Source organism: Scyliorhinus torazame, chromosome 17, assembly GCF_047496885.1.
Source record: "Scyliorhinus torazame isolate Kashiwa2021f chromosome 17, sScyTor2.1, whole genome shotgun sequence".
Lineage (NCBI taxonomy): Eukaryota > Metazoa > Chordata > Chondrichthyes > Carcharhiniformes > Scyliorhinidae > Scyliorhinus > Scyliorhinus torazame.
Window position 1 is genome coordinate 179,983,335 of NC_092723.1, and position 26,391 is coordinate 180,009,725.

The 26,391-nt window shown below is 47.1% G+C and overlaps 1 protein-coding gene across 2 annotated transcripts in view; it reads right to left on the bottom strand.

The window, feature by feature from the left end:
* Positions 1–7,097: 7,097 nt before the first annotated feature.
* The window catches only part of stub1 (STIP1 homology and U-Box containing protein 1), a 47,125-nt gene continuing 27,831 nt past the window's right edge, over positions 7,098–26,391 (bottom strand). For both annotated transcript variants that reach the window (XM_072481750.1, XM_072481751.1), the window contains 5 exons: positions 26,166–26,331; positions 22,929–23,019; positions 20,901–20,957; positions 10,344–10,460; positions 7,098–10,233 (listed from right to left, as the gene is read on the bottom strand). In XM_072481750.1, coding sequence (XP_072337851.1) covers positions 10,108–10,233; positions 10,344–10,460; positions 20,901–20,957; positions 22,929–23,019; positions 26,166–26,331 — 557 coding nt within the window. In that variant the 3' untranslated portion in view covers positions 7,098–10,107. The remainder of the gene's footprint in view (positions 10,234–10,343; positions 10,461–20,900; positions 20,958–22,928; positions 23,020–26,165; positions 26,332–26,391) is intronic.

Below are 26,391 nucleotides of genomic sequence, written 5' to 3' on the forward strand. Positions count from 1 at the left end.
GAGCTGGGTCGGGGGAGGGGGAGCTGCCCATTGGGTTAGAATGGAGGAAAGTCTGTGCAGGGGGTTGGGGCTCGGGGCATTGGCAACAGCGCCGCTCCCGATGGCCCCAGATAAATACTCGGGGAGTCCGGTGGTGGTGGCAACACTGAAGATCTGGAGGCAGTACTTCAAAGTTGTGGGCGGGGCCGATTAGAGAGAACCATAGGTTTGAATCAGGAAAATGGGATGGGAGTTTTCACAGATGGGAGAAACATGGACTGGGGGAGGTATTTAGATATTTGAGGGTCCGAGATTGTCAGGAAGGAGGTTCAGAGCTTCCCGATAGCGCCGGCCTCCACATTGCTGGAGGAAGTATTGACGGCAGGGGGAATGGAGAGGGGGGGGGGGGGGTGGTGTCAGCGATCTGAGTATTCTGGGGAGGACCGATTAAAGCGAAGTGGGAGGAAGAGTTGGGGGAGGGTATGGAGGAAGGGCTGTGGTGTGAGGTGCTCCAGAGGGTATATGCCTCAACCTAGTGCATGAGGTTGGGCCTGATACAGTTGAAGGTGGTATATAGGGTGCACATCACGAGGGCGAGGATGAGCCGACCCTTTGAGGGGGTGGAGGATGTGTGAGCGTTGTGCAAGGAGCCCACACACCATGTTCATATGTTTTGGTCCTGTCCAAAACTGGAGGGGTATTGGAGAGAGGTCTTTAGAAGGTCATCTTGGGGGTGGTACATGTGGGGTTCGAACCAGGACTTAATATTTGGAGTGTCGGGCTAGCCTTGGCCTTGGCCTCGCTGATTGCCTGAAGGCAGGTCCTGTTGGGGTGGGGGTCAGCTTCTCCGCCCTGTACCTCGGCGTGGCAGGGGGGACCTGCTGGAATTTTTAACGCCCGAGGTGATGTTCGAGCGGAGGGGAAGGATGGAAGGGTTCTACAATTCATGGGCATTGTTTATCAGGCACTTTCAAGAATTGGATGACATCGAACATTGCAGGGGGAGGGGGATTGAGTGTATGGTTTATTGGTTATCATGTATGGGATGACTGTGGATTCTCTTTTTCTGGTTCTGGATTGGGGTGTAGGGGGGCGGTTTGGGTTTGTAGGATAAAGCAGCTGTTGGTCAGGGGATTGTTGTTGTATTTGTTATTGTTGGTTATCTGTTGTTGGATGTATATTTGATGAAAATGAAGAGAATAAAAATATATTTAAAAAAGAGACGTCAGCAGTATATGCACACAAATGGCACTGATTGAAGAATATACCAGTCACTATTCACACAGATTGCTATTCCAATGCAGGAATTCAAAACGGTAAAGAGGACGTGTCGTAAACTCTGGCCCACGAGCCCTGCCCTTCGCAGCCACAAAACCCATGGTAAGAAGTCTTGCAACACCAGGTTAAAGTCCAACAGGTTTATTTGGAACCACGAGCTTTCAGAGCGCAGCTCCTTCATCAGGTGAGTGAAGAGGTGGGTTACACAAACGCATATATAGACAAAGTCAATGATGCAAGATGATACTTTTGAATGCGAGTAAGACTTCTTACTGTGCCCACCCCAGTCCAACACCGGCATCTCCACATCACAAAACCCATGGGTAATTAGGGCTGGCTGCGTGCACAGTGACTAAATGATTCCCACTGGCAGAATTGTTACAGATAATAACCTGAATCTTCCAAACAGTAGCAATGCTGTGCATATTGTGCATGAAGATTCTCGCAACCCAATGCTGCTGTGCAATTCTTCTGAGATCTACCGATCCCAGCTGTCAAACAACTGCATATCACAGCGTCCCGAGAAACTATCAGAGCAGTGGAATCAGGGGAAGAGAGGACATGCTGCTCTTTTACAACATTAGCTGCTGTATTCAGGTAAGTTTAAAGATGCTGGGCTGGATTCTCCAATAATGGGGCTATGTCCCCACTGGCGTTTCACTCTGGACTTTCCTTAATTCCCGAGTGATTCTCCTACCTGCCGGGGGTAGACATGTCCTACCTAGCAGGGCTCCGGAGTGCTTCTCGCAGCTCTGGCTGCGAATACGGGGCCCTATGCGACATGGCGGAGCTGCACCAGAAATGTAGCCCCCCCCCCACGCGCGTCCGCTACGCCCGATCGCTCCCCTGGCCATCCATGAGCCCCCACCAGGGTGGCCGTGGACTGAATCCGCAGCCGCCACCCAATGTTCCCGACGGCCAATAGGTGATTAGGACCACGCCGTCGAGAACGCGGGCCAGTTTTGCGCAGAGAATGTCAATGGCCCCCCTACCCGAGCGATTCTCCGGGGACTGGAGAATCACGGGAGCGGTGCCGGTCCCAAATTCCGGGTTAACGACCATTCTCCGCCCCCGCGCCGAATGCGATTTTGGCGCGGAGGCTCAGAATCCAGCCCGCTGTCATTAAATGCAGTGAAGATTTTGAACAGGCGCCATCTGGTGGGATCCATTACAGGGAAGCTTTAAAATAAGACTAAATAGAATTGCCCTCAATTAGCAATGGTTATCCTGCTAATGTACTAAAATTTAAGCCCAGCTGTTCTGTGCACTGTACATTTCTTAATGTTGAATTACTTGTATTATGCATTTTATTAGATTATCATCACTGACCTGAGTATCCAACTTAGTTATCCAAAACCGATCATATTCCAGAAATATGCATTTGGAACACCTCACATTCTAAACAACATTCGGAGCAAGCAAATGCCTAGAAGCAGTTGTATTATACATAGTAATATTTGTGTACTGTCTGCGTTAAGTATTTGTCAAAGCAGAGATTACACTAATCTGTCCAGATCAGGGAATAATTCACCCATCCCGGGCGCAATTGCAATTGAAGGGACCACAGCTTTAGAGATGCCAAAAGACTACATTGTTCTTGCACCAGCTTTGAGTGACTCCCACAATGGAATGGGGGAAAAAAAGACTGCAGATCTTGTTCCAGCATGGATTAAAGTTAATACACAAGCAAAATACTATGGCTGCTGGAAACTCAATAGATGTGGCAGCATCTGTAGAGACAGAGAGCGAGTTCTGTTTCAGAACTGACCTTTCATCAAGGGTCCAATGGTGTAGGTGGGAAGAAGTCATGACTGTCTGTGTAGTACCTCCATAATCTGATCCCTAAAACCACCCTTGGATGTTTTGTACAAATGAATCGATAACTGTTTATTGATCCTTTATTTACAGCAAGGGATGGTAGTTGTAGGTTCCGCAGCCTGGAGTAATGTTTATACATTATGGTTAGATGCAGATGCACTATATTTTAATTGCTTTGGATAATGTCAAGTGCAGGGTGACTACTTGATGTGCTTCCGAATCATTTCACATAAGGATAGAACTTGAAAGCCTACACTTTCTTTTCAATAAAATATAGTTCCAACCCTTGACCTTGCAATAAATTTAGGACTTCAATTTCAAAAATGAGCACCCCCACAAGACATAGGAGCAGAATTAGGCGACTCGGCCCATCAAGTCTGCTACGCCATTCAATCATGGCTGATATTTTCTCATCCCCATTCTCCTGCCTTCTCCCCATAACCCCTGATCCCCTTATTAATCAAGAACCTATCTCTGTCTTAAAGACACTCAGTGATTTGGCCTCCACAGCCTGGTGGCAAAGAGTTCCACAGATTCACCACCCTCTGGCTGAAGAAATTCTACCTCATCTCTGTTTTAAAGGATCGTCCCTTTAGTCTGAGATGGTGTCCAATGATGAACTATCTCCAACACATTTTTACAGCCTTCATATGACTTCAGGTCCAATTGCAACATCGCTTCCCCCACCACAAAAGTGAAAACTAGAAGCAGCAAGTGAAGGACAGAGCTATGGGATTCGATAACCATCAGAGCAGATTCAAGTCCTGCCACATCCAGCCGTTAATGGTGGCGGACAATTAAACTGACTGGAGGAGGAAGCTCCGCAAATATCCCCATCCACACTTAGCAATGACATGTTCACTAATGCTCACCAGGGCCCCCTCAGCATCTGACCTCATTACAGCATTGACTCAAACATGGGCAAAAAGCTGAACTCCTGATTGAGGTGTGCGATTGCCCTTGACTAAGACAGCATGTGTGGTATTAAACTGCCCAGGCAAAACTGGAATCAATGGGAATGAGAGGTAAAACCAGGTATATATATCTACAAAAGCAGGTCAGAGGCTGGGAGTTGTGCAGAGTAACTCATCTCCCAAATTCTGTCCATCATCTACGAGGCACAAGTCAGGAATGTGATGGAATACTCTCCACTTGCTTGGGTGAGTGTAACACTCAACAATGCCCATGAAGATCAACACCATCCAGGACTTAGCAGCCTGCGTGATTGGGACCCTAGCCACCACCTTAAAACGTTCACTCCAACACTGCTAATGCACAGTGGGAGCAGCATATACTGCCTACAAGATGGAATTGCAGCAATTCACCATGGCTCTGACATCACCTTCCAATTCCTCGACCTCTACCACCTAAAAGGGGAACGGCAGCAAATGCCTGGGAACACCATCACTTCAAAGTTCCTCTCCAAACTACATACCATCCTGGCTTGGAATTATATTGACGTTCCTTCACTGTCACTGGGTCAAAATTCTGAAACTGTAACAGCACGTTGTATTTCTACAATATCGACTGCAGCAGCCCACCATTACTTTCTCAAAGGCAGTTAGGGATCGATAATAAATGCTGGCCTAGCCAGCGATACCTACAGCCCATGAACAAATAAATTGATAGCAGATAACAATAAATTTGATCCGACTGGGAGCGGTGCTCTTCACTAATTTAATGCAAATGGAAATTTCTATGGCACTTCTGAAGGTTCCTTTTACCTTGTGGTTCCTTTATGATTTTGTATATTTCAGACACGTGGATGAGCACAGTAGTGAACCAGGTATAATTCTGATGGAGAACAGAGGTGTTTTGTAGATGTTCATGTGACCAATGGTCATTCTCAGGAGGAAGACTGCAGGTAAAATTAAGAATTATAGTCAAGATGCCAATAAAATATAAACTTCTGAAGGTTAATATGAAAAGAAATCTCATTCTCAGTGTTGGGCTGTGTGATTCAGAAGAAACAAAGAGTGCAAGGTCTCGTAGAACCATAGAATTCCTACAAGGTAGAAGGAGGTCATTCGGCCCATCAAGTCTGCACTGACCCTCGGAGAGAGCACCCTACCTAGGCACACGCTCCCGCCTTACCCCTGTAACCCCACCTAACCTGCACATCCCTGTATACCAAGGGGACAATTTAGCATGGCCTATCTACCTAACCTGCACATCTATGAACTGTGGAACAAAACTGGAGCACCCGGAGGAAACCCACGCAGAATACGGGCAGAACGTGCAGCCTCCACACAGTCACCCAAGGTCGGAATTGAACCCGGGACCCTGGCATGGTGAGGCAGCTGTGCTAACCTCTGTGCCACCGTGCTCTTAAATTGGAAAGATTAATTTTGAATATTGCTGCAGAGGGAGACATGTTGTGGAATCTTTCTATTTTGCACTCATCAGGACAAATGCTGAATATCAAATTTCAAACCACACAATATAAACTGTAGTAGAAAGGAGTGCTGATTGGTTGGCAAGTCAACTCTGATTGCAGAGGCCAACCAATGATCGATGTTTGTCCTTTTCTGTAAAGTTTCTTCTTTACTAGAGATTGAGCTTTGGTCAAGGCTTCTACCAGTGCTGATATCTCTAACCATTCACACGCATACTCCAACCACAAAGGTAGTCTTTATTCTGTATCTTCCATATAATAAGAATAATTTTTATTGTCACAAGTAGGCTTACATTAACACTGCAATGAAGGTACTGTGAAAAGCCCCTAGTCGTCGCCACATTCCAGCGCCTGTTTGGAGAATTCAGAATGTCCAATTCACCCAACAGCACGTCTTTCAGGACTTGTGGGAGGAGACCGGAGTACCCAGAGGAAACCCACACAGATACAGGGAGAACGTGCAGACTCCGCACAGACAGTGACCCAAGCCGGGAATCGAACCTGGGACCCTGGAGTTGTGAAGCAACAGTGCTACCCACTGAGCTACCGTGCTGCCCCCACACTAACATAAACCTACTATTAGGGAATCATGGGCAGCACCACGTCATCACATTGCGACGGTACTACATTAGGAAACCTACTATATAGTTGTGCAATAAGTTATTAATGCCAAATAGAATTACAGTTCTGAAAAACATTAAAAGATCACAAACCTCATCAGAAAAAATTAGGATAAACAAAATCCAGACATCTTAGTAAGTTCTTATCCCTCTTATCTTATCCATCACCAGCACTCAAATAGCATTTCACCAAGGATTTTTAGAACCCACTCAATATTATTTTAAGAGGGAAGAGTAAAATCACACAATTCCATTTGTAGTTGGTACAATCAACGTTTGGTTGCCTGATGACACTCAAAACATGGTCCAAGCTGTTCTGCAGCTTCATTTGGGCCGTACACCCGAGGTGGAGTCTCAGCAGTTTGCACAGCCCCAGAAAGACAACGTTTTTCATTCAAACAATGACAGATGGAAGAGCCCATCTCCGTGCGTCATCGGCAGGATTCTCCCGTCCCCCAGCCGCGTTGTTTCTTGGGTGACGCACCATTCGCTGGCAGCTGGTTTCTCTCCGTGCTTGTCAATGGGATTTCCCATTGAAGCCCCACCCTCCCCCCAAGGAAACCCATGGGTAGGGGTGAGCTACCAGCAGGAAAAGATTCCCAACGACTAGAGAATTCTGGCCATGCTATCCCCACCCCAGCCAAAACCATGCCCCAATGAGCCCAATTTAAGTCTTAAAAAATCTAACATCGCTCCCATGCGTTCTGATTGATGTGGTCAGTCAAGGATAGGTAGGGATTGAAGGATATCTCCCCCCCTCCCCCCTTCACTCTGAGCATTTGTGCATGCGTTGGCGCATGGGTTAGCTTTATTAGAGCCTGGGAGGTTATTTGCCTGTCTCCATTCAGGATGATGGAAAGGGCAGTGATGAAAGCAAACCCAGGCACAAGTTCCCTTTTTGGTTCAAAAAATAAACAAGACACCTTCCAAATACACTTTTCACACACAAGAGCAAAGAAAAAAAGTCATGGAACAATAAACACAAATTAATTCCTCCCATCAACATGTAGAAGAAACTCCTGTTACTTTATTAGATCTCATGGTTTTACTCCGAGTCAGGTGCTGATCAGGTAACATTGTCAATTAATTTCTGGAATTCATTACAGAATGTAAAACTTCCTCGACTATTATGACTAGTCAACACACTGTTAATCAAACACTGACTCTTGAAGTTTTAGACATAGTTTAAATCTGATACAGGATGGGAGGATGATTTCCCCTCTCAGGCAGCTAATTAGACAGAGGCCTCAAACCCACGGCGAAAGGTGACTTAAAGACATCTCATTCAGAAAGTCTAGGATGCAATTCATGAAATGTTTGAGTAGCTGTAACAGTAGAGCAATACACTCAAGTTTGTTCCATACTTGACTAGGATTCATACTCTAGATTCCTGTGAGTGATGTTTCCTAGTCGTGGCCAAGTCACCCGAGGATCATTAACCCCAGACTGTGATCAATAGTCCGGACAGCATTCAGAAAACCTGTCGCAAGTTAGGCTGCCCTCCTTTCTGGACAGTGAGAAGTCTTACAACACCAGGTTAAAGTCCAACAGGTTTGTTTCAAACACTAGCTTTCCGAGCACTGCTCCTTCCTCCCTTTCTGGAGGGACTGGGTGAGAGGAATGGATAAATGAAGTCAGACCAGACACATTCCTTGGCTGCAGGAGGAGTTCACAGAAATGACACACATCTTGAACTGACGTTGGTGCAGTGGAGTATTCTCTCTACAGTTCGAGGTACACAAGAGTAATTTGAGCCATGCTTCAGACTATCCAGGCCATCCTACACACAGTACGCATTAGCAAGTGCATTGCATACTGTGAATTCTTGGAAATGTTCCATTCTGTGCCTATTTAGTAAAGCATACGCAAAAGAGACCTTACAATCGCCTGGAAATCCATAGATAAAATATTTAATCTTTAAGGTAAAACTGAACAGAAATCATAACAGTTGCAAGTCTCCAGTCATTTTTACCCACACGTGAATGGATCGAAACAGAGTGCATTTATTATATACAATGATCAACTAAAACCAAATAAACTATGAAGCTGATGGAGCAACTGCATATGTAGTTAGAATAGCCCATTCCACCAAAACCAGGTAGACAAAACAGAACTTATTTCTTGGACTGGAGTTCCTGATTGTATTCAGGGTTACCATACAGACATTCACTGGCCACGGACTGATCAGTGACCAAAATTCCAATGGAAGCAGATGTATACCAAAGCTATTACACCCGTAGGGTGGACGCCAGGAAAACAACTATCTCCATCTCCCATCACTCCTTCAATGCAACAGGATACCACCCGTACTGAAACCCATATTTTACTGTGGTATCTCACCACCATCCCCATTTACAAGATCACAGGTGAGCAGGAGGGGGGAGGGATGGGAGATTCTCAGTATTGGCAGTTACAGAGCTGAATAACTTACATAATAATCAATATCCCAATTATTTATAATTTTATTAACATAATGAATACCGTCGTTAAAAGGGACCTAACACCCGGGAAGTGGGAAGATTTCAATACTTGTATTCAGATTGTGCCAGATATAATCCAATCTTCTGAGAAGTATCAAAGAAAAGAAAATTGATGGGAATCAGTCTGCTAAGTAAAATACTGATAGAAATACACCCAAGACAGCATCCCCTGGGCAACAGCACACTTTTTTCAGAAAGCTTTGTAAGATAGAACAAAAACGCCACATGGGGCAAATAATTAAGATTTTCACCAACAATTATCCTCGTGTTTGAAAGAGGGAAGGGTAAATTGAAAATATCTATGGAATAGGTTACATACCTCTGAATTCCAAGGTTTTCTGCTTTAGTATTCAGTTACTGCTTGTAGACATTTCATACAGATTTGCAGCAAGTGATTAGTTTGTCCTTTCTAATGGACAAGCTACCCTGAATGCTAGTGTCTATGTTACTGTCGGCACAAGTGAGCATGTTGTTTCAGTCGCTGATCTAAAATGATCCATGGACACTTGCAAATATAAAAGGAAAGGAATTTGCACTGAGGTCACAACTTTCCAAAACGTAATCATGGGCCTTATCCTCGATTCACAGATTGCAAGCACTTGCCCTTGTAGCTCCTGATCTATTACTGGTGTGACGTGCACCGATTAGTTAGGAACTTCTTAGGAAAGAAGGGAATTAAACCACTCAACTAACTCCGCGGGTGAGGCCACGCAGATCAGCTCTAGAATTTACTGGCTCACATTGACCCCACGCTCCCTACCTGCAGACACTTATCACCCTGTCTGGAGCAGACCCAGGACTAGCACTGAACACAGTCATATTCCGCTGCCCAATCCTACAATGTCCTCTTGAGATACACCAGCTGATGGTAGCACTGACAGCAACCATGGAGGACTCTGCAATCTGGATTCTTGCTGAACCAGCCTTCCAGCTGAGAGGCAAAGCATTATGGGCGGCAAGCAGATCTAATGGGGGGGGGGGGGGGGGGGCAAGGAATTAAATATGAACCGCGCATGAAACAAGTTTAGATCTGCCCTGAAAAGTAAACACAAGGGACAAATGACACATTCAGTCGCACAGGCTGCTCAAGTTCACATGGATGTCAGGAGCTTTCATTTTTCAATGCGATCAGATACCAATATTTCACAATCAAAAAACTCATCTCAAAGGTCTGCAGGGCAGAATTCAATTCATCTATCTCTCATCCTCAAAAGACTAAAATAGACAAAGAATCCAAAACGGTGTGAAGGAGACGACCCCCACTGCACCAAGCATTATCAAAGAGCCTGTAACACTTTAATAATTGTTCTAGGTTCAGATTTTCTGTGGCAAATGAGATTTATATACATGCACGTAAAGAAATTTAAACACAAGTAAAATGATAAGTGACCCCACAGGCACAGAGCCACCTCCTGCACATCCCCTTTCTCTCCCTCGCTCGGTCTCTGTGGCTCGCTCACTCTCACTCATCTGGTTAGTACACGTCATCGAGTTGCCTCTGCAGTGCAAATGTGCAAGTCATGATGTTGAATCCAGTTCAGTATTCTTCCACCCAGCCATTTTCTGATATAAACGCGTCGATTACCTCCTTCATGGCCAGATTTGGAATCAGCTGTTCTTGGGTCAAAGGGCTTCGAGTTACAGGATCAAAGTGACCCACCCGCTGTAAAAAAAAAGAGAAATATATGGATTAAATGCGTTTGCTTTGTTGCACAGCAGAGGGTCATCACACTCGATAAACGTCACAATTCATCAATTTTTCCCTTTCCGGACCTGAAGGTGTTCCTCTATATCTTTCCTGTCGTACGTGATCCCACTTGGCGTGATGCACGGCTCCCTCATCAATTCAAAGCTGATCTTTCCACAAAGGTAGTCAGGAATATCCCGCTTCTACACAGAACAGAGTGGGTCACATTAGATACATTATAATAATAAGAGGAATTTCTGCTCTTTTAATATCTATTGATTAGCACTCAGTAATTATTCAATGAGCGATGATTGTCATAATTAATACCCAGATTGAAGAATTAATTATGGTACAATTATATTTAGTAAACTGGAATTAATTTACAGCTTTTACATTCTTCCCAGTTTCAATTACTCACTACATAAATTATCAGAATCCTTTGATTAATTTGCCACTATGTAAAAAGTCTAATTATACATAATTCAACTACACCACTCTGAAAACAGAAATGTTTTAAAATAAAAATAAAAACACGGATCGGTTAGCTCAGTGGGCTGGACAGCTGGTTTGTGACGCAGAGCAAGGCTAACAGCGCGGGTTCAATTCCCATCCCGGCTGGGGTTATTCATGTAGCCTTCTCAACCTTGCCCTTCGAATGAGGTGTGGTGAGCCTCCGGTTAAATCACCGGCAGTCAGCCCTGTCTCAAAAAGGGAGAACAGTCTACGGTTCGCTGGGGGTCCTGGGTTCAAATCCCACCGTGGCTGATGGTGAAATTTGAATTCAATAAATAAATCTAGCGATGACCATGAAAGCATTGCCAATTGTGGTAAACACCCATCTGGTTCACTAATGTCCTTCAGGAAATCTGCCATCCTTACCCGGTCTGGCCTACATGTGACACCGGACCCACACAGTAATGCAATTGACTCTTAACTGCCCCCCACTGAAATAGTTGAGCAAGATACTCCGTTCAAGGGCAATTAGAAATAGGCAATAAACGCTGGCCCAGCCAGTGACACTCAAACTTTTAAAAAGCGCTTCAAGAGCAGATGATTTGCATCTATTATAATCACATTAATCACGGTCATGTTGCATTTTACCCAATTGGATCTTCATGTCCCAATTATTAAATTGAACAGCACAGAACATTCCAGAAGACAATAATACCTGAAGACAGGTTTGATCCATTCAGGTCAAACAACAATCCACTCACAATTAATCTCGAATTTGGCACAGGGTTTATTAATTTATAGGAGTGGTGACATGCAAAAGTCATTACCTACAAATTAAAATCTGTAGCCGCAACTTCTAACTATTTTGCTCATCCAAAATTCAGAAAATTGTGCTTTTCACGGGTTGCTATCCTTACCACGCCTCTCACACTACAAGACCTCCAACAAGATTCTGGGCCTGAAACTATTCTCCAGTTGCAAGTGTGAATAGGAAACCTACCTCCAAATGTCCAGCCATGGTGTTGTTGACCTGACTATTGGGTAACAGCGCAATTTTTTAATTATTCGTTCATGGGGTGTGGGTGTCACTGGCGGGGTCAGCGTTTGTTGCACATCCCGGATTGCTGTGGGTCTGGAGACATATCATAGAATTTACAGTGCAGAAGGAGGCCATTCGGCCCATCGAGTCTGCACCGGCTCTTGGAAAGCCCACACCTCCACCCGATCCCATAATCCAGTAACCCCACCCAACACTAAGGGCAATTTTGGACACTAAGGACAATTTATCACGGCCAATCCACCTAACCTGCACATCTTTGGACTGTGGGAGGAAACCGGAGCATCCGGAGGAAACCCACACAGACACAGGGAGGATGTGCAGACTCCGCACAGACAGTGACCCAAGCCGGGAATCGAACCTGGGACCCGTGAAGCAATTGTGCTATCCACTATGCTACCGTGCTGCCCGAACTATGTAGCCCAGATCAGGTAAGGATGACAGATGACAGATTTCCTTCCTTAAAGGACATCAGTGAACTGGATGGGTTTTCATGACACTGGACAATGGTTTGATGGTCATCATTAGACTTTTTATTTTAATTACAGATTTTTATTGAATTGAAATGGGATTAGAACCCATGTCCTCAGAGCACGACCCTGGGTTTCTGGATTACGAGCCAAGTGACAATATCACTACGCCACTGCCTCCCCTAACTAGACGCATTAGACAGTCCGTCCTCCAATTTGTGCATGAGTGACAGCCTAGACAACACATGCAGCAAACCACATCTCCCAAAAGACTAAACATTTAAAAAATGTTTAAATCAGTTACATGATGCAGCAAGATATAGTAGCACCACCAGTACAGGTGGTTAATTCCCACATTATGGGAGGAACCCCACCTCCCCCCCACCCCAAAACTCACCAATGGCCACCGGCAGGATCTTGTGGCCGCACTGATGTCTACAGTGTTTCATGTGGCTCACCCAACCCACCATGGGGGGTGGGGGGAGCATTGCCTTCCCGCCTTTGGGAAAGGTGGTTTAGTGACCACAGAAGAGAGCAAACGAGAGACGTAGAGAAACGGTTTTATTGTTAAGTAAACTATATACACAGCACAGTTCAGGTCCCAGCCGGGACCATCCATGCTTGGCTCCCATCTGGGCCGGCTTTTAGCATAGAGTCCATTTGCTCCACTGATGGACCCCTGCCCCTCCACGGTGAAGCTCTTATTCAACGAGGCTCATGGGAAGGCTAACTGATCCACCCGAGTAGGTCTCGTGCAGATTATAACATTCTCTCCCCCCCTTCCCCCTTCCCTCTTCCCCCCTTTCCCCCCCCCGTACACATATTGATGGAACTTTGTGACTGAAAACTACAGCCAATCCTTATTTCTCGATTTGCGCGTAGTTCCAAGGAATCTGGTTTCAAATTCTGTTGCTCTGTAGTTACTCGGTGTTCTCAAGATCAGTTCCCTTTGGCTTATCTGATGTATCTTTGGTAGTCTTGTACATCTCATCTGGAGTCAACTTCTCCAAGATGTCTCTAGTTTCCTGCTGGCTGTTCACAATGGATCTGCTCTCAACTGATTAGTTGCACACTCATTGTCAGTCTCTGCACAGTCCAGCTGAGAACTGCCAGCCTCGCCGGTGTCATGCACAGCTTGTATGCTACTTGTGATCATCTTGTCACTACTTGCAAATAAAGTAAATAGATCTTCATCGTCTTTCTCTTCCAGTTCTTCATCAGTCAGATTACACATATCCGATGTATGCAATTCCATCTGTTTATCAGTTCCGCCAATCGTTTTTTGAATTGTCAAATCATCATGATTGGTCGTGATTGGTGTTAAGTTTTTAGCTTCAGAAATTTCCTGTCGACCTGTGTCTACACTTTCCATTGTGTCATTACAGAATGGAGCATCTAATCCGAATATATCTTCCAAATCTACTTCTTCTTCTACAATGTCGGGTTTATCTGCTTGATTTTTATATTTGTTTCATGCTGTCTACTTCTTGTACAGCTCTTCGTGGAGATTTCCTCACTGCGAGGCAAAATGATTTAGTTTGCGGCAGCTCGTGCAGGCTTTGCCGAAGGCTGGGCATTTTTTTCTTGGGTGTGCGTGGCCACAATGCGTGCACGTCCGGACGCTCATGATGTCATGCGCATGCGCAAAACGGTCGACTTCCAGAGCGCGCAGTTTTTTTCCAGTGCGTCTGTGCAAAATGGCCGCCGTCCAGATCGCGTTGATTTTTTAGCTGCACCAGATTCAATGGCGTCAGCCACGTTGCGCACTTTCGCGCCACATTCCCGGCTGAATATTTCAAAACATTTATTTTTAGCCAGTTCGCTCGCACGGAACATTTTAGTAGGATCGTCTAGCGTTATCTTTCGTTGCCGTTGCAATCTTTCACGCAGTTTTTCATTGCTTTTAACCTCACAGTGTCTATCAAACATTTCAATAACTGTGTTATAGTGCTTTTCAGCAAATTCATTCTGGGAGAGTTATATATTTCTAAAGCCAGCAGTCCAGCCATTAATAAGAACAGCGCAACCTTTCGCTGACCACTGGCCGCATCGAGGTTAAAGGCTGAGAGGTACAGTTCCAACTGTTTGAAAATTTTCCAGTTCATGTTTACTTTACCCGATGTCCTGAATGGCTTTGTAGTCTGCAGACCCTCCACGAAGCTTCGACTGGGTATTTATTTTTCAACACTGCTGGTTGTTGCGATCGGAGTCCGGTTGAGATTTCCCCCCACCCCCCCCGATCGTTGAGATTTTTTTCTTTCTCTCTCTAAATCTAACCTTGGTGACCATTCCTGGTACCATGTGAGAACCTGGTACCTTAATATTTCCACTCCTGGTAGCATGTGATGTTCTCTGTTGTGTCTATCAGGATGTCTTGAGAACATAGCTTGATGTTCTTTGTTAACACTATCTTACTGAACAAGCTGATTTATTTACACTACTTAAATAAGATTCAAACAAGTCAACAAGGTATAAGTTATTAAATTAAACTATACGATATCTCGATCTACATTTATATGACTGATCCTTATCTCTGGTGGTGAGAAGTATTAACATCAAATTGTTAACCCTTTATATTCCTTACATTGTTACACGCCACTCAGCGGTGACGCTCTTATTCAACGTGTCTCATGGGAGGCTAATTGGTCCGTCCCTGTAGGTTGTGTGTGGTTTATAACAGCTGGAAAATTATTTTCCTTTTGTCATCCAGATTCGGCACCATATATTTTCTCCGCCCTATCTCTCCCCACACCTCCTGCTGTCTAGTGCAAGCGTACATCAGAGGAAGAGGGTTGTGTCATAATATACACCAGTATATCATGGTGCAGACACACACACTGATGGACACACAGCAAGACCAATCAACACACACAACACCGCAGCCAATCACCAGTTAGAGCACACTCACAATAAAGACAGAGGGCATCAGTTTTCCCGCTCATTCGGGATGCAGCTTCTCAGAAGGACCGAGCTTACAGCTTACAACACAGATCTTCACCATGTGCTGAGTGCATAGACAGGTTAGGACCGGCATAGGTCTTTAGTTTAATCTAACATCGTGTTAACCCACAGTGAAAGTACGTTCAACAGTTTCTAGCTTAATAAAATAGTGTTGTACTATTACAAGTGTTGGTAGCCTGTCTATGTTACTGCTAAGGTAAGCGCAGTCTCCACAGATCCAGAGTACTCAACACATCATGGTACCAGTAGTTGAGGGATGTTAGAGCTTCTTAGACCTACCTGCAAGTGATCTGCCTTCCACCAGCATACAGCCATCCTGCAAAATGGACAGCGTCCGCCCGCCGCTGCCGCTCCGCATCACCGGTAACCTAGGGGCCAACTGGAAGATATTCAAACATTGCTTCCAGCTCTACCTTGAAGCCACAGACCGGGAAGCTGCCTCAGACACCAGGAAGATCGCTCTCTTCCTATCCACTGCCGGGGACCATGCCATCCACATTTTCAATTCTCTCACCTTTGCTGATGGTGAAGATAAATCAAAATTCAAGACGGTCCCCTCCTTAAGTTTGACAGTCACTGCGACATCGAGGTGAATGAAAGTTTCGAGCGCTGTGTATTCCAACTGCGTTTGCAGAGTAAGGATGAACCTTTCCAGTCCTTTCTCACCCACCTCCGCATCCTTGCGCAGTCCTGTAATTATGGGTTCACCTCCAACTCCATGATACGCGGCCAGATCATTTTCGGTGTTCAGTCGGATCCCCTACACCAGCAGCTCCTCAAGGTAAAGCAGCTCACCCTAGCGATTGCGATCGAGACCTGCGTGCTACACGAACACGCCACTAGTCGGTATTCCCACATCCAAGCGGCTGAAACGGCGCGGCAAGGTCCCCACGGGGTAGAACGGGTCCAAGCAATCGAGCAACTCCAGGGCCTCAGCTTGGATGAGGGCGGCCATTTTGCGCGCCTTTCGCGGACCCCCGCGCTTGTGTGCACCGAAATAGGGGACGATGTCGACGAACGTACTACGCAGGCACGCACCACGTACGGCCGCGCCGCGCATGTACGGTGGCGCAGCGAGCGTACCGACGCTACAACGTGCGGCAACTGTGGCTCCGCCCATTTAAAACGGCAATGTCCTGCCAAATCCTGACGATGCCTGCAATGTGGCAAACTTGGCCACTATGCTGCTTTATGCAGATCAGCTCAGCCTCCCAACTCTTGTCGCTCCAGCCAGCCTCGCAGGAATGTCCGGGCCATTCAACCCACGGTCACCGAGCCCAATTCGGACCTGCTACCCGATACTGACACCGAGGACCCGAAGGCACCTTTTCGAGTCGGTATCGTTACAAAAAACAGGGTGTCCCCGAAGCAAAGAATCCAGCCTCTACCGGTATACAGCATCGATCCGGACGATGAGTGGTGTGCCACCCTTACGGTCAACCGGTCCCAAATACGATTCCGCCTGGACACCGGTGCCTCCGCCAATCTCATTGTGCGATCTGACCTCCAAAGCCTTCGTGTCAAACCAGCCACCCTGCCATCAGCCTGCCAGCTATTAGATTATAATGGCAATGCCATTGCTGCCAGCGGCTCATGCCAACTTGAAGTGACGCACAGGTCACGTAAAGCCATCCTTCCCTTTGAAATCGTGGGCTCCTCGAAAGCCTCCCTGCTTGGCGCGCTGGCATGCAAGCTGTTGAACCTAGTTCAGAGAGTTCACTCTCTCTCCTGCTGACGCGTCTGCCTTTCAGGACACTGTCTTCAGGGCGCAGCTCAACACCATTATCAACCAGTACCATGACGTCTTCGAGGGCATGGGCATGCTCCCGTACACCTACAGGATTTTATTAAAACCGAATGCCACGCCTGTGCTGCACGCACCTCGCAGGGTCCCAGCACCCCTTAAGGACCGCCTCAAGCAGCAGCTGCAGGACCTTCAAGGCCAAGGAGTGATTTCCAAAGTCACAGAACCGACCGTCTGGGTCAGTTCCATGGTATGTGTAAAAAAAAAAAGCCTTCCGCCAAATCGAAACTTTGCATTGATCCCAAGGATCTCAATCACAATATTATGAGAGAGCACTATCCAATTCCCAAGCGCGAAGAGCTCACATGTGAGATGGCTCGCGCCAAGCTCTTTACCAAACTCGACGCCTCAAAAGGATTCTGGCAAATCCAGCTCAATAAATCCAGCAGGAAACTGCGCGTTTAACACCCCCTTTGGCAGATATTGTTACACAGGATGCCGTTTGGCATCATCTCTGCATCAGAAGTGTTCCATAGGATTATGGAACAAATTATGGAAGGTATATGTTGATGACATAATCATCTGGTCCGCCACCCCGCAGGAGCATGTTAGTTGCCTCCAGCACATATTCAGACGTATACATGAGCACGGCCTCCGCCTCAACAGGGCCAAATGCTCTTTTGGTCAGACAGAAATTAAGTTCCTTGGGGACCACATCTCCCAATTGGGTGTGCAGCCTGACGGGGACAAGGTAGCTGCCATCACAGCTATGAAAACACCAGAGGACAAGAAGGCGGTCCTCCGATTTCTGGGCATGGTCAATTTTTTAGGGAAATTCATCCCTAACCCCACCTCTCATACCACGGCTCTCAGGAACCTGGTCAGGATGACGACAGACTTCCAATGGCTCCCCGCCCACGGGCACGAATGGAGGGAACTCAAAGCAAAAACTGACCACGGGCCCGTTCTTAGCCTTCTTTGATCCAGCAAAGGAGACCAAATTTTCGACCGATGCCAGTCAATCCGTCATTTGGGGAGTGCTCCTTCAATGTGATAAGGCCTCATCATGGGCCCCCGTTGCATATGCGTCACATGCGATGACCCCCACGGAGCAGCGCTACGCGCAGATAGAAAAGGAGTGCCTGGGCCTTCTGACCAGTGTGGTTAAGTTTCATGATTCTGTCTACGGACTTCCTCAATTCACCGTCGAGGCCGACCATCGCCCGCTGGTCAGTAGAATACAGAAAGACTTGAACGACATGACGCCTCGCCTCCAGCGTATTCTTCTCAAGCTCCGGCGATACGACTTCCAGCTGGTATACACCCCAGGCAAAGACCTCATCATTGCTGACGCTCTCTCCAGGTCAGTCAACACTCCATGTGACCCAGCGGGATTTGTCTGCCAGGTTGACGCCCATGTGGCATTCGCGGCCTCCAATCTATCTGCCTCGGATGAACGCCTCGTCCAAATTCACCATGAGACGGCGGCTGACCCCTTGCTACAGCGTGCCATGCGCCACCTAACGGACGGGTGGCTCAAGGGCCAATGCCCTCAATTCTATAATGTCAGAGATGATCTGGCGGTAGTAGACGGGGTTCTTCTAAAACTAGACCGCATTGTCATCCCGCATAGCATGCGCTAGCTTGTCCTGGAACAACTACACGAGGGCCACCTTGGCGTGGAAAAGTGCCGCCGATGGGCCCGAGAGGCAGTGTACTGGCCCGGCATTAATGAGGACATAGCCAACACAGTGCTCAACTGCCCCACTTATCAGCGCTGCCAGCCAGCCCAACCACGTGAGACCCTGCAGCCCCATGAGTTGGTCACGTCACCATGGACCAAGGCGGGCATCGACCTGTTCCACGCGCAGGGTAGAGACTATGTCCTGATCCTGGACTACTTTTCGAATTACCCGGAAGTGATATGGTTGCACGACTTCACCTCGTCTGCAGTCATTCATGCATGTAAAGAAACCTTTGCTCGACACGGCATCCCGATCACGGTTATGTCGGGCAATGGCCCCTGCTTCGCCAGCCAAGAATGGTCCAACTTTGCTAGGCGGTACAATTTTGCCCATGTGACGTCCAGTCCCCTGTACCCCCAATCCAACGGCAAAGCAGAGAAGGGAGTACATATCGTCAAACGGCTCCTATGCTAGGCGGCTGATGCTGGGTCTGATTTCTACCTTGCCTTGCTGGTCTATTGCTCCGCCCCACTGTCCACTGGCCTGTCGCCAGCCCAATTACTCATGAATCATACCCTGAGGACGGTGCCGTCCATCCATGTCCCAGACCTCGACCACGTTCCGGTCCTTCGCCGGATGCAGCTGTCTCGTGCACAGCACAAGGCGGCTCATGACTCCCGTGCAGCTGATCTCCCTGCTCTGGCTCCAGATGACAACGTCCGCGTCCATCTTCCGGATGATGGCTGGTCTGCAACCGCTGTTGTCCTTCGGCAGGTGGCCCCCCGCTCGTTCCTGGTTCGTCTACCGGATGGCTCTATTCTGCACCGCAATTGACGCGCCCTTCGTCTCGTTCCACGCTCGCCACGTGATCCTCCAGTGTCGCCTCGCCCTCCTTTTTAAAAAATAAATTTAAGAGTACCCAATTCATTTTTTCCAATTAAGGGGCAATTTAGCGTGGCCAATCCACCTAGCCTGCACATCTTTGGGTTGTGGGGGTGAAACCCACGCAAACACAGGGAGAATGTGCAAACTCCACACGGACAGTGACCCAGAGCCGGGTTCGAACCTGGGACCTCGGCGCCGTGAGGCAACAGGGCTAACCCACTGCGCCACCGTGCTGCCCTCGCCCTCCTGCTGACCCTGCCACGGACTATGCAGAGCTCCCTGTCACTCTGCCTCCCCGACTTTGACGCAGTCCAGCCTGCTCCTGAACCGGCGGCTCTCGACCCGCCCTTGAGGCGGTCAACCAGAATTCATCGCCCACCTCAGAGACTAAATTTATGAACTTTTCGAATTTATGGACTCTCTGAATTGTTTTGTTGCTTTGTTTGATCGGTCCCTGGTTTATATATCGTGTTGACCTCGTTACTCTTGTTGCATACTGCTTCTCTGCACCAGGCACCTTCCCATGTAAATAGCTTAGTTCTCATGTACATAGTCCTGTAAATATGTCTTCGCACCCCACACGTAGTTAGGAACATTATCACCACATTATTTATTACCACAAACATACATTTTTTTTATAAAAGGGAGATGTCATAATATACACCAGTATATCATGGTGCAGACACACACACTGATGGACACACAGTGGGACCAATCAACACACACAACACCACAGCCAATCACCAGTTAGAGCACACTCACTATAAAGACAGAGGGCATCAGTTTTCCTGCTCATTCGGGATGCAGCCTCTCAGAAGGACAGAGCTCACAGCACAGATCTTCACCATGTGCTGAGTGCATAGACTGGTTAGGACAGGCATAGGTCTTTAGTTTAATCTAACATCGTGTTAACCCACAGTGAAAGTATGTTCAACAGTGTGGTAGTATGCATTAGGGGTCATGTGGGACTGTGAAGCCGTGATGTCATTGGCTGACAGATCCCGGGTCCTGGTTGGCTGTTGACCTCTAGATCCGCCCTGAAGGCGGAGTATAAGAACCAGGAGTTCTCCCCCGCAGGCCAGTCTGTTACTGAACTGCGGGGAACAAGTCACGCTTAATAAAGCCTCATCGACTTCATCTCTATTCGTCTCTCGTGAGTCTTTGTGCGCTACAAACAGTTTCTAGCTTCATAAAATAGTGTTGTACTATTACAAGTGTTGGTAGCCTGTCTATGTTACTGCCAAGGTAAACGCAGTCTCCACAGATCCAGAGTACCCAACACATCAGGTTGTATGAAAAATAAATGTTTTGATGCCAATGAAAACTAGAACCAGTTTGACCTTTATTGTTGGAGTATCAACCCTTAATTTCCCCATTCAGTAACCTACCTTTCTCTTTTCATCCACCTGGGAGAATAAATCATCCATCTCGTTCATGTATTTGTCCTGTGAAATACAAGTAAAACAAATAGTTAAACAGGAGCATAAACACATCGGGCGGCTCAGTGGTTGGCACTGCTGATACAGCGTCAGGGACCCGGGTTCGATTCCGGCCTTGGGTTACTGTCTGAGTGAAGTCTGCACGTTCTCCCCGTCTGCGTGGGTTTCCTCCGGGTGCTCCGGTTTCCTCCCATTGTCCAAAGATGTGCAGGTTAGGTGGATTGGCCATGATAAATTGTAGAAAGGTTAGGTGGGGTTACAGGGATAGGGCATAGGTAGGGTGCTCTACGGAGGGTCGGTGCAGATTTGATGGGCCGAATGGCCTCCTGCTGCACTGTGGGTATTCTAAGAGGCATTTTACCCACATTTATAAATACCATACTCCTTTGTTTGTGCAGAAAACTTTAAAGTTTGTTTTTCTTTCATTTCATCCTTGCACGGTCATCAAGCAAACAATAGGAATGTGGGACACAATCCAACTAGGAGGAGAAAATAATGCGCAGGGAGGCAGAGAACATATTTACTTTTATCTGTCAACAACATACGCTCAACTTGACAGTTTTTAAAAAAAGGATAGCAGGTGAAGGTTGATCCAAACCCCAGCAGTATTAAAGCCAGTGAGGTTGTCAACAAAAATGGAGCATCTCAGTTCAACATTTGATTTGGTTCTGGCATCGTTATTCTGTCACAATCGATAGAGAACTAAACCCAGCATCACCACCGAACGTGTATCCCAGCTCAGCCGGTACGGGAATTGAACCTGCGCTGTTGGCTTCGCTCCGTATCGCAAATTAGCTGCCCAGCCAACGGAGCTAAGCGACCGCCATTTTAGCTCAGTTGACCGGACGGCTGGCTCGTGATGCGCAGCGAGGCCGGCAACGCGGGTACAATTCCCGGACCGGCTGAGGTTATTCATGCCTTCTCGACCTTACCTCTCACCTGAGGTGTGGTGATCCTCAGGTTAAACCACCACCAGTCAGCTCTCAAAGGGGAGAGCAACCTATGGTCATATGGGACTGTGGCGACATTTATACACTACATTTTGATTGACAAAACTGAATAGGGAGTGCCACCAGATTCGATTTTCCAAGAAGCAATTTGTGATGAGGGTGAAGTCTTGTTCTGGGGTACTCTATTCATGGCAATGTCTGGTTACAGAACATGCCATTAACACAAGAAAAATGTGCTAGAAAAACTGAACCGTAACCCGCATTCAATTTTCTACTGGCTAAAATAAATGAAAGAGAATATAATCTCCGCAGCTATGAAACAACGGGGGGAGTTTACAGAGACAACGGGAGTCTCGGTTGCTTGCTCCGAGGAACCTGCATTGCTTCCTTTGCGGAAGGGCCACCAAACTACAAGCCAATCAGGCAATTCACGGGCCACCAGTGGGCCTTCCAAGGGATCAGAACCCTTGGATGGAAGTCCCACCCACCGGATTCTGCTGGCAAATCAGAGGCCAGCAGCTCCACTGAACAGCAGCGCACACCAGGTAGGCAATAGCTGCTGCCGGAACACAATCCACTGAAGGCCAAGGATTGCGGAGTGACTCAGGCCAAAGGTAAGTGATGGTGATGGTGGGAGGGTTTCCGAGGGTGGAGTTGATAGGTCCATTTGCTGCTGGGTTAATGCGTGCAGGAGCGGCAGGAAGAGGCACTTAATTGTTCACTGAAGGAGGTGGACAAGAGGTGGAAAGGCTGACCATGGGCCTTCCCAATCAAGGTTTCACCACAAGCTTGCCCAATCAAACATCCTCCTCGCCTCCAAACTCACCACAGGGGAGCACATAAAATACTGTCTGAAAAGGAAAATAACCCGTACGGAACTGGTCCAATTCTCAGTACCATTCAAATAATTTTAACAATGGACTGCATTCCCTCACTGGACTCATGAAGACTAGCGATTGTACATCTCTGTTACTCCATTTTTACACGCAACCAGTAAAACATTCACCACAGTGAAAACAGGCCTTACGTGCTTGGCTTCTATCTTTGCAATTTCCATTTGGGTTCGGCAATCATCCATGTTCTCTTCACAGTGTTTCCGTTTACATTGTTCCATTTCCCTGGTGAATGGAAAGAATTAATACTGTAACTACCTGTGCATCCTCGTGCCGTGGAACCTGACACGTTACACTTACTGCAACAGTTTATTTCTTGTCAGCAGAGCGGCAGAACTGGTTTGATTTTGGAGGGTTCTCAAGTCAGAGAGGCCAAAGATCACAGGATCTTTACAGTGCAGAAGGAGGCCATTTGGCCCACCGAGTCTGTACTGGTTCTCTGAAAGAGCATTCCACCTAGTCCCACTCCCTGCCTTATCCCCGTAACGTCGCACATTCTTTTCAGATATCAATCCGATTCCCTTTTGAATATCCCAATCAAATCTACCTTCCAGGATGTTTGTTCCAGACTCCAACCGCCCTCTGGGCGAAAACATTCTTTCCTCGCATCACTTTTACTCCTTTTGCTAATTATTTTGAATCTGTGCCCTGTGGTCCATGATCCTCTCTTGTGCAGGAACAGTTTCTCAGTATTCACCCTGTCCATACTCCTCAGGATCATGAATACGTCCACCTCAGCCTTCAGTTCCCCAAGAAAAACAGTCCCAACCTCTCCAATCTATCCTCGTAGCTACAGTTCTTTATCTTTGGAATCATTCCCGTGAATTTCCTCTGCACTGGGTCCAATGCCTTCACCTTCTTTCTGAAGTGTGGCCCCAGAACTGGACGCATTACTCCAAATGAGGCTAAACTAGTGTCTTGTACAAGCTTCCTTCCTACACACACTCGCCATAGTACAACCTGAAACGCGTCAGAAGAACTCAGTCATTCCTGGGTTTGCACTGAGGATTCTATGAGTTTGTAAAGGCAGCGAGGGAAGGTATTGTGGTGCAGTGGTCATGTCCCTACCTCTGCGCCAGAAGCTCCCGGTTCAAGTCCCACTTCAGAACTTGATGGCAACAGAAGGTGCAATCATCACCTTCAAATAATTATCAACCTGTTAATTCTTCCAATACACCTGATGGCAGGTGGTTAAGAGGAGAGTTTCCTGGTCAGCCATACTCCATAAGGCAGCAGCAAACCGCTGCAGTACTTTGCAGTGCGATGGACCAATCCAGTGGGAGCCCATGGGCATCCTGATGGCATGGTACCCGAGGAGACTCCGCCCAATACTTACAGGATAGGCGATTCAAGCTGGGGTGAGGCCAAAGATTCCCATTACAAAGAGCTCACACAATCCAAGGTGCCCATCAGCTGGCAAATTGACGGTAACAAGCCCGACCAACAGGCTCCAAATGGCACCCACTGGAGTGTCCAGGCTAACGCTGGACCGTGAAGATTTAACTCTTGCAATTTTCTTGGAAAAAGTTTTTTTTAAATAAATTGAATTAAATAGGGATCAGAGATATCACTTTACCCATCCGCTTTTAACTGGGCACAGTATGGTGCAGTTGGAGGCACAGGCAGGCAACCTCGTTTAAACTACTCCCCGACTTCACCCTCCCCAACTCTATAACTTCGGGTACCACAAGTATCTTCCCACCACCCCACAAAATACATTGCCTCATGCATTCCCCTTAAATTTCCACCATTAGCTACAGCGCCTTCCTCCTCCTAGGCAGAACACTATCCAAAACTCACGACCTTCCGATTTTTCTGGCCAAATATTTGCTCAGCCCTCCCAATATTTTGCTTTTCAGGTTGTGTCTATTTTTGTCTAGTCACGCATTCAGAGTGCCTTTGGACGTTTTCACTCCGTTAAAAGGCGCGAGATAGATTCACGTTGTCATTGTTGTTGAGTGCTTAAACAACGCATAGCCACAGAATCTACAAATGCAAACACATTCCTGGTCGCTGTTCAAACTGCTTAAACCTTTGACACAATGTGCAAAATTAATGCCAAAAGTGCAATGGGAACCCAAACTGAAGCCTTAGAAATCTGAACCGGAGGAAAATAAAAACTGCGAGCGGGAATTTGAACAGTTATGGTCGGGTGGATACAACCCGTACATGAAGGGCGCGATCTACCCCAATGGGGACAGAGTCCAATGGCACATGAGATTAGCTGGGTGTTTTCCGGCGCTCGGAGTGCTGGGAATCACCCTGCTATCTAACTCCCACCCGGGTAGATATGGGGCTTCAGCGGCGAACTCCTCAGTGCAGGAGATCGGGATGCCATTTTTAAATGGCTCCCCACTTCTCTAGCCCTGAACATGACGCCCAAACCTCTCCACCCCAAGCCCCAACCCATCATAAGGAGGTCCCCACCCAGCCACCCCCGCACTCACACGCAGGACACATCCCGGCCCGATCGCCGCCACGCAAAAAATGTCAGCTTGGCACCATGGCAATGCCAGTCTGGCACTGCCCCAGCCAGCTGGCAGTGCCACCTGTGCACCCTGGCAGCTCCAAAGCAAGCGAGATAGATCCCACGCCTTGGTTAGATCTCGGGAACGTATATTACATTGAAACTAGCTGTCTCACTCTGAATATGCAGATTTGCCAGAAAGTGATCCCGCCATCGCGCGAGACCGTGTTAGATCTCGCGAGGTGTGGAGAGCCGGGTAGATCCCAGAAGTGGGATCTCCTGGCATCTACTGGTCAGATTGCGCCGCGCTGCTTTTCCGGCGCAACATGACTGGTAGATTCCGCCCTAAAACTGCAAAACTAAATCACAAACTTAATTTGATTTTTGGGATTGCCAAGATGAATACCGCCAATGAATGTAGGTTAACACGCCCCAAGCAGCAGAATTCCTCACGTAATTCCACCACTAACAATCTGTGGAATGAGTCAGTTAAAAAAAAGACAGGAACAATGGTTTCTCTACCCCATATTTAATACAGCTTAGACATCTACCTTTCAGATGATCCATTTTCCAGACAAAAAGGATGGCAAAAGCACCCAAAAAAGTCAACAGAAATACTGAGATCAGAAGTGAAATTGTCACAAAGTGTTACATTCGGGATTAATGTTATTCCCAAGTGTCGAGGAAGTTTTCCCTATCCTGGACCCAATGCCGCACCTTGTCCTGAGAGCGCAGGCTTCTGACAAGGGACAAAAGTGCTCCATTCCACCCCCGCCTTCTTTGCAATATCCACAGCTTCAATGAATATGAAATTAAACATGCTTTTTCAAGGTATTTGCAACTTCAGCCATTTAGTTGTTCTCTGTCCTATAAATAGAGGCAATCAAAACAATCCACTGCATACCTTTCCTTTTCTGAGAGGATCAATTTCGTGAGGTAGTCGTGGAGGTCATTCTCCTGTTGAATTCTTTTATCTTCAATGCTGTTCCATCGCTTTTTCTTCGCCATCCTCAGAGCACTTGGAATATCATCCCCAAAATTCAGTCTTTGTTCTTTTGCTAAATTATAAGCTGGGGAAAGGGAGTTTTTACACAAGCTATAAAAACTGAAAGCAACAAGTCACCCAAGCC